Source organism: Argiope bruennichi, chromosome 11, assembly GCF_947563725.1.
Source record: "Argiope bruennichi chromosome 11, qqArgBrue1.1, whole genome shotgun sequence".
Classification (NCBI taxonomy): domain Eukaryota; kingdom Metazoa; phylum Arthropoda; class Arachnida; order Araneae; family Araneidae; genus Argiope; species Argiope bruennichi.
In genome coordinates this window covers 34,994,439-35,009,280 of record NC_079161.1, presented here as the reverse complement: position 1 = coordinate 35,009,280, position 14,842 = coordinate 34,994,439, and the positions used below count along the sequence as shown (strand labels likewise).

Below are 14,842 nucleotides of genomic sequence, written 5' to 3'. Positions count from 1 at the left end.
TTATAAGACGGCCAGAAGACAGCGCATGCGTAGAAAGGGATTGATTTAAGTTTGCCACAATTTTATAAGAGAGATTCAGGCATTCCATGCTTGGCTATAAATTGCCGTTTTGGCGTTTCTGAATAATTTTTCTTTTTCACTGAGTATCTTATTAAAATGATGGATATTACACAAAGAAACATGGTAAAATAAATATAAAGGTCAACATACGTAAATTTGGAAAACTATAGAAAAAAATGGCAACTAGAATGAAAACACACACACACATAACCTCGCATCAGAAAGAACAAAGGACAAAAATGTTGGAATTAATCTATGATATGTGATCAATTTTTTCACGCCCCCCAAAAAAATCTCAAAATTTTACAAACGCATGCGCAATAAGAAAAAATACAATACAGCGGGACATTACTTGCCATCGATCGAACAGCATTTTTAGCCTATTTACTCTTGCGCTGTCTATTGGCCGTCTAATAACTGGTCGAGTGTAAACTCGGCATTACATATAAAATACTAATGTACGTGGCTCAAAAATCATTCTTATTACGTATTGCTGAATGGCATCAGGGAAACGTAAACAAATCACTATATGAACATTTTAGACAGCTTCATTGAATGTGTTTACAACTACGCTTGATTAAATATTTCCCCCATTAAAGGAACTACAAAATGTTATTAGAATTATTTTGGAGAGGGTTGGCATTCCATTGAATCAGAGGAAGTAAGAAGTAAAAGAAGTAAGCGTCAAATAGAAAATTTACATGCATCTAAAATAGACTTAGTCATCGCCATATGGATAATCGTTATGACTTGATCATTCAATTTAAGTCATTTAAAAGGCAAATAATATGGGAGAGCAAGCTGGTCGTAAAAGGCGGCTGGTTTTTAGAGTCGTATCTACGTTTTCTGTCTAAATTACTTGTATTCTGACTCTGAGAGCTCAATGCTCGTTGCTTACTTTTTACTCTGATGAGAATATTAACAACGGTGTAACGGATGAGAAATACAATGATTAAGAGTACTAAAGTTGAGATCAGACCTGCTTGCCCTGCGGCAAATTGATTCTTTTTTTTTTTTTTTTTTTTTATTCCCATTCAAAGTCCGCTTTCTATTTGGTCGTTTAAGGGATTTGGCTTCATTTTTTCTTTTTTTTATTCACTTTTATTTAAAACGCGTCATGTTTGTAAAGATGGAATTTTATAATCAATTTTCTGCTCATTTTCCTATGTGTTAGGGTTTTCGAATTTTGCACATTTGAGTGTTCCCAATGACAGTACACTATTTTAACTTTTCCAGAATTATCGGTAAAGTATTAATTTAATTAATTTTGATTTAGTAGGATTAGCACCTACTAGAAATGAATTTGAGGAAAACATTCACTACAAGTTTTCATATTCACAATAATGAATTCCAAAAATTTTTAAAAAAACAAACAGTAATTAAAATAAAATTCTGTTTTACTTAGCACAGTGGTTCAAGTAAGTTTTTAATTTCTCTAATTATTCAATTTATTCGTTAAATATCTTAAAGGCCTAGAATTCACTTGAAAATTTTACTATTGTGCAATGAATATAGTTCATAAAATAAAGCAATACTTTTTTTCAATCTTCTAAAAAACTTTGAATATGCTATATGATGAAAGTATTGTTTATTTTGCAATTTTATTTCATAGTTATTCGTTTCAAAGTATTCTGAACTATTTAATTATTAAAATTAATTTCATATAGAAATTATTATTTTTAAAATTATTAAAAAAATTGTAAGTTTTATAACTAATGCCAATATTTGTTTATTTATTTAAATTTTTAAATACTAAAAATAAGTATCGATTGCCAGTTGTAATTTAAAAAAATTAATGTTTTACTTCTTATTCACATTTAGACTCAAAAATTGGATTTATCAACCTTTTTTTTTTTTTTTTTTTTTTTAGTTCTCGATTATAAACTTCTTGTGTGCCAACACAAGGCTTACAGATGTAAGTTAGTACACGATCGGCAGTAGAATATATTTGAAATATAAGGATGCAGGCACAAATGCAAAGAAAGAAGAAAGAAAAATGGGGGCAAACCAGTAGATACACAAACAAAAGCAAAATCAACCTCTAACTCGAATTTTTAGATAAATCGAATTTTTAATGTGACCCATTTCATTTTCAAAATAATTTATAACGGTATTAAGAAAATATCTTCATAAACTTCACGAATTAAGAAAATTATCTTCAAGAATTAAAATTCTTAATCCTTTTTTTTTTTTGCATCATTTGTTGAAAAGTGTCCTACTTATTAATTAAATTTATATATTATTTTAACCCAAGTGAATAAAAAAAAATATTTAAAGAATAATAATGAATGATAATTTTTTGAATAATATAATTATAATCCCCGTGAATAATAATCTTTTGTTTATCTAATTAATGAGATTATTGAAAGTGGCTAATAATTTTATATTTATTGACATTAATGATGTCCAAATTTAACAGCTTTTATTGAAAAGAAATTGAACAACAACAAAAAAAACTTTGCTATTTATAGCCTTTTAATAATGTAACCTAATCTCTAATATAAAACAAAGTAAAATTTGCTATTTTTTATGTTAATTATTTTAAATATAAATTAAAATTTTTTATACATTCTTATGAGAATTAAGTAAATAATCTGTTTCCTATTGTGAAATCTGCTTGTCAAACGTTTTGCAAATTTCTCTGTTTTGCACATTTCATTATATTTTTAATACGTAGTAATTCGGATTGTAAAACTAAAACAAAAATTATCTGCTATTTTAGTAGAAATTTTTATCTATAGATTTGGACGTTCGTCCAGAATTCTGATATTTTTCATAATAACTTCCATGATACGTTTAATGTTTATTAAAAATTCATGTGTATTTTTGTATTCTTTTTGGAAAATATGCTTAAAATATATCGAATAAATATAAAGCAAAAATTATACGGCAAAAAAAATTGATATTATTGAAGAGACGATTTTTTGAATTTAAAGATGATGTAAAAATAATTTTTGTGTGGTAATATTTTCTGAAATTATCATATTACAACCCAAAAATTTTACTTAATTTTTTAATAAAATTCTAATTAAAATTTTAAAAAGTCTTCAATATGCGTATTCTAACCCTTCCAGCTATATATATATATATATGTGTCAACTTCAATAGCAGCCCATAAAACGCCAATATACACATACACACACATTCATTTTTATTATAAGTATAGGTTTAATGTGGCGACATTTCATGCATTTTCCACTTGAATTTACTTCTTTTTCTCAGAAAGTGCCTCTCTCTTCAATGTCTCAATTTCTAAGAGTTCTGTCATAGCTCCATTTACTATCATAGCTGTCACTGCTCCATTGACACTCATTTTTTTTATTATTTATTTTCTGGTATACTATGCATGGAGAAAGTATTGTAATCTTAAGGAAATTCGAACTTGTATCTCAACGTATTAGATACAGTTTAGGGAAATTATCTATTTGCCCGTCTGTGCCAAAGATCTAGTTCAAAAACACTAAAAGATCTTGTTCACAAAAAGATCAAACACAAAAAGATCTAGTTCAAAAACAAGTAGATAAGTAAAATTTGGTTTATGATCTTAATATCAAATTTGTAATTTCTAACAAATGTTTGTGCTAACTCCATTCAAAGGAAGACAGATCGACTCTCTGAACTTCAGTTAACACTATAATTACTATAAATATAAAATTCGATACACAAATTTAATAATTACAGTGTAGGCACCTAGACCAAGTTTGAGCCAAATCGAACAAGGAGTTGACCGTCTACACTTTCTATATTATCAAAAACATATAAATGCGATAATTCAAAAACTCAAAAACTTAAATATATCACATTTGTTACATGATTTTTATGACAAGTGTAATTCTGGGTTAAAATTTTTTTCATTCGGTTGGAAAATTCGCGTTTAAAATGTAAATTCGTTTCTCGAATACTATTTAACGCGTGCCAGGGTTTAATTTGCCTTGATTTTGCATCCATTACACACACACACATATTCATTTTTATTATTAAATATACTAATTTCAACACATTCTTTTTTTCCGACTTTAATTTTTGCCTTTTTATCATATCTTTGGGCTTTCCTTCTTTCAGGAGAAGGGAGTGCCAGCCCAGGTGTCGTTCTGATCATCTAACCGCGGTTCAAAATTAAGAGGTCCATCCTAAAATAGCCCTAGTGTTGCTTTCGAAACGGGACGTTAATATAATTAAACTAAACTAATCGTGATCCCTTAAGAAATGACAACGGTGAGCAATTGAAGCGTCAATAAAAAGAACAATACGTTTTTTAAAAACAATGTACAACTCAATTAAATAAAAATATTGAAAAATTGATTATTTAAATATTTGGCACTAGCAAGATTTTACTTTACTTCATCTTTTAAAATTGTATTTCTGAATCAAAGCTAATTTTAATGGAATTTAATTTTTAATTTTCGCGTTAATATGGATAGTAACCCGGATTATAAAACAAAAATAAAAACTGTTTGCTATTTTAATAGTGACTTTTATCAATAACTTTGATCTTCCAGAATTCTGATATTTTTCATATTAACTTCCATGATACTTTTAATATTCCCTTAAAATTCTTGCGTTTCTTAGTATTCTTTTTGGAAAATATGCTTAAAATATATCGAATAAATATAGAAAAAAATTATATGGTAAGAATTGATATTATTGAAGAGACAATTTTTTTGAAATCAAAGATGATGTAAAAATAATTTTTGTATGCTAATATTTTTGGAAATTATCATAGCACCCCCCCCCCCAAATTTTACTTAATTTTTTTAAATGATATTCCAATTAAAATATCAAAAAATCGCTCAAAGGAGCTTATTTTCATCCACCAAAGTATACATATACCAATTTTGGCCCCATATATAACGCCAAAACACAGACACACACACACATTCATTTTTATTATAAGTAAATATTGCAATTTCAATAATTTTTTTCATTTTAGCGTTTAATTTTTGCCTTTTTATCATATCGCCCTATGCGATCGCTAAAAAAATGACAATGGAGAACAACTAAAGCATCAATAAAAAATTTTTAATAAAAAATAATGTTTTTTTAAAAACTTTAGTAATTTAGTTAAATAAAAGTATTGAAAAACTGATTATCTATGTACATCTATGATTATCTATATATATTTGGCACTAGGACGATTTTACTTTATTTCCACTTTTACAGTGGCATTTCTGAATCAAAGGAAATTTTGATGGAGTTTTAAAAAGAGCTTATTAAAACATCTATAAGTACTTATATGTATTTTCATAAGACCGAGTATAGATAGATTAGAGATTTCCTATATATTCAGAAGTACTTATAGATACAGATGAAATAGAAATATCTACAAATACTGTTATAAAATATGATTCCAGTTAGATTATACTAACATTGATCTCGAAGTGTATGATTATGAAATGTTAGTTATGGATTATCATATTGCTCAAATTTTGAAAAGTGATCACGAAAAATTGCAAAAGTAAGATTCGAGGACTGGAAGAATAGTAGTACAAAAACATCTCTCTGAAAGAGGATAACTTTTATAGAAGATATCTATACTTATAGGTAAAATAGAAAATATCCATAAATACTATTTAGCTTATGAAATTTGATTTGAGATTAGAAAAACCTCGAATATTTATAAATTATACTAACATTGACCTCGAAGTGTTAACTTTGGAAAATTAGTTGTGGGTTATCATACTGTTCAAATTTTGAAAAGTGGCCTAGAAAAATTACAAAAGGGGGATTCGAGGATTGGGAAAAATAGTAGTAGAAAAACATCTCTCTGAAAGAGGATAACTTTTATAAAATGTGATAAATATTGTTCAATAAAACAAAATTTTACGTTTAGTAGAATCATTCCAGTTTATAAGACTTCCATGCTCTTTAATTCCAATTCTAGTATATCTATAATATTTTTCAAAGAATCAGAATATTTGGATTTCCCTTCTTTAATGACTCTTGCCACGTCTAGTAAAGACAAAAAATTTACTGCAATATCTATAGACCGCAGAAACGTATATTCGGCAACTGTGTTTGCTGTTGGTGCTTTGTACTTTTGCGGGATAGATGCCACTTTTTCAGATATTTCTTTTCTTGTATACTTTTTGAAAGATTTATAAAGTGCTGAAAACCGATTGACACCAATCAGTCCCATGCGAATTTCAGCAGAAATTTGTGGATTCTTTTCAAAATAGTTGCTTAACTTCAATAACTGATCAACCCTCATCTGGGTTTCTATATACGTGGAGTATTTACCATTTTTCATGTAGTCAACAGTTTTTTCGAAGTCTCTGGTAACAGATCGGATTTTCACAAATTCGTGTAGAAATCTTCCTAGCTGTGTCCATTTTTCGGACGTTATGTCAAAACCAAGTATTTCGTGTATATTCTCATCCAAGGATTGCCAAGCCTCTAGCCTGTTCCCTAGAAAATTGGAGGATTTTTTGTCCTCCTGCAAAATTTTCTCTATTTCATTTAGGAACTTTGCAGATCCAAAATATTCAGTGATACTTGACATTCCTTCCACCAAAGAACCTGCAAAAGAAAAAAAAAATTAAAGCTATATAGGGTCATTCAAAACTTATCTTTCAAAGAGGTAGGAAATATATGGGGAAAGTATGTCCGCAAACGTCATCTGTGTGGACAAAATGGACAAGTGAACACGAGGAAACAGTACAATAAAGTGATAACGAATGCGTCTTTCATTCAAACAAGATAAAGTACAAGTTCATAGTAGGTGCTCAAAATTGTGACCATTTACACCAACACAAGATTCACAGCGCCGTTGCATTGACCACCGAGCATTTTCAAAACCGTCTGGCATATCAGGGCAATGTCTGCGGCGGCCACTATTCGTGCAGCAAGGTCCATTTCACTGTCGACGGGGATTCGTACGCATGGTCTCTTATGGCCCAGCACAAAAAGAAATCCATGGGCAATAAATCAGGTAAACTGGGTTGCTAAGCGATCGGTTCACCTCTGTCCATCCATTGAACCCCGAATGTTCGGTTCAAGTAATCACGCACAACAATTGCGCTATGGTCTGGAGCCCCGTCATGTTGATATCAGAAATCTCGGCGAATAAGTTTCGTGAACACTGTCCTTGATATGCCAGACTTTTTGAAAATGTTTGGTGGTCGATGTGCTGGTGCCGTGAATCCCATCTTCGTGTAAATGGTCACAATTTTGATCACCTACTGATAACAAATGTATTGTTACGAAATTTACGGGGTTCGTTTGGGTAGTGGGGGTTATATGGTGTGAAGAACGCTCACTCACGAGGCGGCAGTAGAAAATAAAACACCGACGTTTATTTACACGAAGACACACAGGACAGCACAAAGACGACAACTATATACAGCACAGAAGACGATTATCTTCAGCCGAGACGTGCAGCATACAACAGCATACACAGCAGCATACAAAACTCTACTACAGACAGTAGCACACAGCTCAGTTCAGCACTAGCTTCACTCCGTCGCTGCTCCGCTTATCTCTGGAAGGCCAGTTCTTTACCGTCGGTTCCGACTACTCTTCGACTCCACTGGTCCACGACTGAATTCACCACTGCCCGGCAGCTGAGGGTGCTTCCTTTTATAGGTCTCAGGAGGCGGGGCTAGAAGCCTCTCAACCAATCAGGAACGTTCGAGACGTATCTCCATTTCTACTGGACGGATCGGGAAAATACTCGATGTTTCTGGTATAATCTATTTTCGCGCCCAAGTTGCCAAATTCATCGCCAAGTCGCCAAATGGTCGCCAAGTTTGACGCCAAGCTCTGAGACTTCCCATGGAACCAACTATGCTGGAAAGCCGCATCGCAGATTCGTAACAGTATTTTGCCTTGTTGGAATAAAGGTCACACTCATTACTACTTAACTTAACTGTTTCCTTGTGTTAACTTCACTTGTCCATTTTGTCCATGCAGATGGCATTCGCAGACATACTTTCTTATGTGAAATCGGTTTTCTGGAGTTTTCCCTAAATCCCCAAGAAATTTGGCGATAAGTTTTGAATCCCCTTACATAGTTAAAATTATTTAATAACAATAATTTGAAAATAAAACAACCAGAAATTATTTATTGTTACATGAAAATAAATTGAAATCGGATTATCACGCTTGAGTTAATTTTATTTCTGGTATGCGAAATACAGAGGAAGTATTGTGATCGTCCAGAAATTGGAATTGCAGATTTTGACAAGTCTCCTCTTTCAGACCTCCCTAAGCTCCAAATAAACAATTGTTGACATTATGCCTGTATTTGAATACAACATTTCAAAAATGATTCAAGCTAGATAGATGAAATTTGGCATATTGATTTAAGACAAATTTGTAGATTTTTATGCAGTTTTGAAAGAAATTCATTCACAATAAATCTGACTGCTGGTTATTCGATTTCAAGTAAACTCCTTAACTCCGAAACCCAAAGATCTAGTTAGAAAAACTTTGTACGCACGTTTATCTTTTAAAATATAGATTATTATCAAATGTAATGTAATAAATGTAAATGTTTTGAAATATAATGGAAATGTTTTGAATCAAACGTAAAAGAAGGTTGGCCGCTTGTCGGTCTGTGCTTTCGCACACACATATTTTTTAGTTATTGCATTAACGTCTCGTTTTAAAGCAACAACAGGCCTATTTTGGGACGGAATTCGTAATTTTGAACCATGGTCAGATGACGAGGGCGATTTGAGTTGGCACCATCCCCCCCCCCTCTCGCATACAAGTAAAAACAATGATTTAAATCAGGGTAATTCATTTGCAATATTGAGATCTTGGAATCACAATTGACGTTTTGCATCACATTTGGGTTACAAATTGGTTGGGGGAAAATCCGTTCAAAATATACATTCGCATGATAGATTCTGTAAAAATATTAGTTTCATTAGATCTAACTATAATTCATAATTCACATCTACGAGACATAATCGAAAGGTCAGTTCGTGCACAAAGTTCTACACTGGCAACACTTGCATAATTATGGACATCTATAGAGGCATCATGACTGAATATTTCTACATGTGACTTCCAACGACTTGTCAAATTTCTGCCAATCACCGGGCGAAAGGAGGTCTGACACGTTATTCGAAGGCATTATTCATGACTTTGGTCATCTGAGTGCATTTTTGGAATCGAATTTTAATTTTCTAATAGGTTAGATATTTGAAACCAATGCGTTTAAAAGTGACCCGAAATTAAATATTTCTTTATTTTAGTTTCTGAAAATTTACTATTTGAAATCACTAAAAAATATTGATTTTTGAAGTTGGATTGGGAAAAGGTTATTTTCAGACATGCATTATCTAAGAACCACTTAAAGATCTCTATCCGTTCCTGAAGGCAATGAGTGAAAAAGTCGGGGCATTTGTTCACTTTAATAATACGTACCTGAATGATATATCACGTCACCAATCCCCATGATAGATTGGAAACTAGGCAATCCTGCTAATTCCATAAATGATCCAACAATCGAAGTAACAGTGCCCATGATTTGTGCTCCATTTCCAGCGCCTTTTCCATAGTTGGCGCTGACACAGAGCATGTCTAGTTTATCCCGCAAGTCCTTGAGTGTGTTGACAGTCTCTATTCTTTGAGTTCTCCATTTTTTCAGATCGCATTTCAGGATCGCATCACCCTCATCTCCTTGCCATTGTTCAGTTGTTCCGGTTAAAGTTTCGCATTGTCTAATTTGGCTTTCAGATTCCACCAACAGGCAAAAGGATATTACTAAGAAAGCATGCCACGCTAACAACCAAATCCCTTTCTAGAAATAAAATTAACAAAGCATTACTTCAAAGATTTCTAATATTTAAAAATACAGTGGGCTTCTGTAATCTAGAAGACACCAGACTAAATGACTAATGGATTTATGAAAGGTTTGTATTAGGTCAGTTTTATTTCAAACAACACATTTTAATATCAAAATCTATGATTACTGTAAAAAATAATGCAAAATATTCATATTTATAGAGGAAATCATTGTTTAATATTGTTTACACCAACTTCAATATACGACTTTTATAATCAAAGAAGTATTATTATATCACTTAGGGGGCACTTCAGACGCGAGGATGAGAAACCTCTGGTATGGTGGTTGAGTTTTCTGTATAACCTCTCTGATGGATATGCAAATGGTGTGAGGTCAGTTACCCTTTACTGATGATGGGACGTATCTCCTAAAGCCCCGTTCCGATGGTCCGTGAGCTCTTAGAGTCCGTCGCATTTTGCATTTTTTCCTCTCACTTCTGGATTTCCGGGGTTCTTTGATGTCTGTTCATTTTAGCGACAGTTTGCGGGGATCTACCGATCGATGTCCACAAGATAGAGAGGGGTCCTTCTATGGATCAGATGGCAGATTAACGACCATATCAGTAAAGCCAAAGGAGCGTCGGAAGGGGGCTTAAGGGAGGCTTTGTACCATTGCAGATGATAGCCTTTAGGATTCAATTGTAGGTCCCGCCATTGCCGTTACGATGGTCCGGTCATTCAGTTTCTTCCGTGTGCCTTGAAGGTGATCAGAGTAACTGTGTGTGGTTACATTAAATGCTTCGTTTGTATATACCTTTAGTTTTATTCTTTACACGTTCCGTTTATTTAATTTAAACTTGGTTCATATTGTACATAATTATAAATTTTAATCAGCGAGATTGATCTCCACAAAACTGACCGGACAGAGAACGCCTTATAGTGCGCATGCGTTCATTAATGGCGAAATATTTTGGCGTGAATCTGCATTTTTCTTGAGTTTCTCTTGCCAGTTTTGAGTTGTTTAGCTCTTAATCCGTAGCATCCAAAAAACGAATTTGCGTTTTAGACGCTTTTTTCTTAATTGACTTAAACAAAAATTAGATACAAAACTGCACTTGTATCACAAAATCCTGTACCAAATTTGATCTATTTAAGTCAATGAATTTTTGAAAGTACAGATCGGCAGAAGTCAATCCGTTGTTGGATTTGGCCCGAAATTCGATGGGTGTCTACATTATGAATGTTAAATCTGCGTACTGAATTTTATCTATCTAGCTCTCATCATTTTGTAATTATTGTGTTAACTTATATTCGAACAGCCGGACTTCCTCAGAACAGATGTTATTCAAAATTTAGGAGAAATCTATAAATTTGGTACAAAGACTTATACCAAATTTCCACCATCTAGCTCAAAACGTTTGTGAGTTAACCTTGTCTCAGACAGACAGGAAGACATTTCCAAGAAATGTATTTTTTGAACTCATGGAGATATAAAACGTGGAATTTGTTCCAAACTTTCGAATTCGAATTTTTTGACGATTACTGTACTTACTCTATACTACATATACGAGAAAGTAAAAAGTTGCTAAAATGTGGAATTTTAAAATTTTGTTGTGCAGTATTAGAGGTTACGCCTCGAAAGTATAGTTATGGTTTGCAAATCTAACTCTTTCTGACGTTATATGCGCCAAAGGTGTCATCCCAGTTTTAGAAATCACAGATCCTTTTATAGAATATATAAAAACATAACTTCTTAGAATGGTTTAGGAAACATGGTATAGACATAACATCCTCCATATAAGACATAATTTTATAAGAAAAAGGAAATGATCATCGAAGGAAATTCAGAATAACATGAAGCAGAATTCAGAACAAAGCATCAATAGTATTAATGTAACACTCTCTTATAACGCCAGTGGGCCAACCTCCACGCCAATCCAAATACAACAGTACGATGCTAGCTGCAAGACTGTAAGCATGTAAAACCTACCAACCTCGAGAATTAATTATGTTAAACTATAAGTTTAAGCATTGGCTAAATGCAGAATTATTGTTGTGTAATTGTAAGTGTGATGTATTGTATAATTGGTTGTCTATTAAATTCTTTTAAATTGTTAAAGCCAGTTTTTATTCATTGCTCTTACATTAATTAAATATTGCCATTTCAACGACAAACTGGAAATATTATTTTTAAATATCTAACGGGTAATAATTTTACAGGTTAATAATTAATAGTTTTACGGGTTACAGTTAAAAATAAAACAAAGCCAAATGCAATTAAAAAATATCTCAGACACAAACACAGAAAACGATTTTATCTAGTCTAAATTTTCTTTTTTTTTAATTTCTAAGACATAATAGTAAAAATGATGCCAATAATCACTTTCAAATAACTACATCAAAAGTCATGTTATCAAAAAAACAACCAACGAACAGCCATGCTTAAGTCAACTTCTAGAGTCTGTAATTTGGTTTACAAGTTTTTCATGAAAGTTTGCATCAATTTTGTTAAAAAAATCTCGATCATTTTCAATATAAGAAATGTACGATGGAAAATCTTGATGATATTATGTTCTATTAAATATGTCAAATTCGAAAATGAAAATTAAAAAAAAAAAAACTTAAATTTGTATAAGGTGAGAAGAAAAATTCTTACTTCATTTGCTTTAATGAAAACTATGAATGCCTTATTTCGATGCTATTACATAGTTATTACTACCTTTACATCGAAAAAATACATTCAGGAAAGAAAATTAAGTAAACGATGGCAAAATCAATATTTGTTTCTAAAGCTCCTTTAAGCTTCTTTCTTTTGTTCCGTTATCAACTTTACTAAGTTGAAAGTTACAAATACTTTGAAAATTTTCAATTTAAATTCATTCTTCTTATTTCAAATGAATTAATTTTGCTCTGTGTCAAATTACGAAATTAAAAATTGCAGCACATTTACAGCAGCATATTGATTCTATAATACTAATAGCGCTTAAACATAGTTTTGCTATTAACAACAGTTCTTTAACATTATTTTCTGCAGTTATTGCACAGCAAGCTGCAAGAAGTAAGTAAATGAAACCGAAGAATAGCTGGAAATGAAATATCGCATCCCGAATTTTTTATTTAAAGGAAGCAAAGATTCGCTGATCCGTTCCAGAAAAACAACAGAGAAGTGCTTATTTAATATATGTATATAATTTTACATCTAAAATGTACTATATAGTTTCCATTATTTTATATACCTTCAAAAGATAAATGTAATATAATTTGTTGTTGTCATTTCTTTTCTTCAAGTGAATACAATCGCAATAAAAAAGTAATAAAATGTATTTGTTTATTTTTACAGTCTTTGTATTAAATCTCCAAAAAATGAAACCCGTCTCTAACTGTTTTGGTGCCTTATATATATAATGAAGTTTAGCGATCTTGGCGTATTCTGAAAATCGCAAAGTAATCTCGGAAATGGAATCATCTTGGAATATTAAGTATAGTAGAATTTGGCGATCTTGGCGTAATCTGAACATCGCCAAGTAAACTCGTTATGTTGTAAACCACGTAATTGTAAATGTCTTAGTTAGTCATGCAAAGCCATGTCTTTGTAAACCATAAAAAGCATTTTATATAGTTTGCAGTTACATGAAATTTTAAATCTTTCTTAAATCGTAAGTCTTTAATTCCATATAAAAAATGTAATTGTTAAATATTAAAGTAGCTTAAGAAATAATTTTGGCCAATAATATTCAATGGGAAAACATCAAATATCCTTTTAATGTTTAATTAATTAAATTTCTGAAAAAAGTTTGAAAAAATCACTTCGAGGTGCATATTCCCATCCTCTAAATTATATTTGTTCTAAATTTTATAGCTCTAGATCAGATGGTTCGGCCTTTTGAGAACACATACACATTCACTTTTTTTATTATTTCTGAATATCTGTTATATTTTGAAAAGAAATTAAATATAATACGTGTCACACAAATTTTCTATTACCTCTAATTTTTAATAACGAGAAAAAGAAACATAAATGAAGTATTTCTAAAGAAATAAAAACAAATTTAACACATAGTATATATCTCAGAGTTTTTAAGAAATTTTGCAAAAATTGCTGCGTTGAAGAGCCTTTAAATTAAGCAGTCGGAAAACCACGTCAGAAAATGTTTGATTGCAATTATAAATGCGAGAAACTCACCATTTCTGCCAAATTGTTGTTTCAATTTCTTATTCTGTTAGTTTCACTTTCGCTTTTTGCTTTAACCTTCCTCTTAAAAATTCAGCACGACACCTTAATAGTAATGATAAATCATATAACATATAACCGCTCCGCTTCATTAACTAATAATTGTAATGTTAAAAAATGATAATTGTAGTTACTTAACAAACTGGTTATTTTAAACCTGCATCCAATGAAATACACAAAGGGCGAATAAAAAGTTTTTAATAAGCTTCGATAACAACTGCTTGCGCAGGAAATTGATAAAACAGCGACAGATAGACCGCTTTCTAATGATAAAAGAAGGAACTTACCCTTTAGCATGACAAAAATGGAAATAAAAAAATGAAAGAGAAAAAATTATTTTTACTCTCTGTGAAATAAAATATTTTATTTTTATTTCACAGAAAGTGAAAATAAATTAATTTTTATTCTCTGTACATAAAGTATCAAAGATTTTAATAAAAACTGAGGTCCGTCATAAGTTAATTTTCTCATTTAGGAGTTTTCATATTCAAATTAACTAGCGCGATAATATCAAAATCTCCAGTTTTTGCCATGAAAACTGAAAAACTCTTTTAATATTAATATTCATTGTATTTGAGTTATTATATTACTCTGTTCATTTTATTTAAAACAAAAAGGTTAGAATACCTATTTTTAAGATTATAATTATTGAATTTTTATAATCTGTTTTGTAATTCTTATAATCTGCTTTATTAATATTCTTATAATCTGTGAATTGTTTTCCTGTAATGTTAGTCTCATCACTGAAAACAGGGATTTCCAGATATTCTTAATGGGTATTGAAGGAATATCAAGTCAATGACTCCCAACCTTGGCGAC

The 14,842-nt window shown here is 31.2% G+C and overlaps 1 protein-coding gene across 1 annotated transcript; it reads right to left on the bottom strand.

Moving 5' to 3' along the window:
• Nucleotides 1-5,058: 5,058 nt before the first annotated feature.
• LOC129957662 (uncharacterized) lies at nt 5,059-14,224 on the bottom strand. The gene is made up of 3 exons (XM_056070109.1): nt 13,976-14,224; nt 9,433-9,808; nt 5,059-6,576 (listed from the first exon to the last, which is right to left on the bottom strand). Exons 1-3 carry the CDS (start codon nt 13,976-13,978, stop codon nt 5,906-5,908), a joined length of 1,050 nt encoding a protein of 349 aa, XP_055926084.1. The 5' UTR covers nt 13,979-14,224; the 3' UTR covers nt 5,059-5,905.
• Between the last annotated feature and the right edge of the window lie 618 nt (nt 14,225-14,842).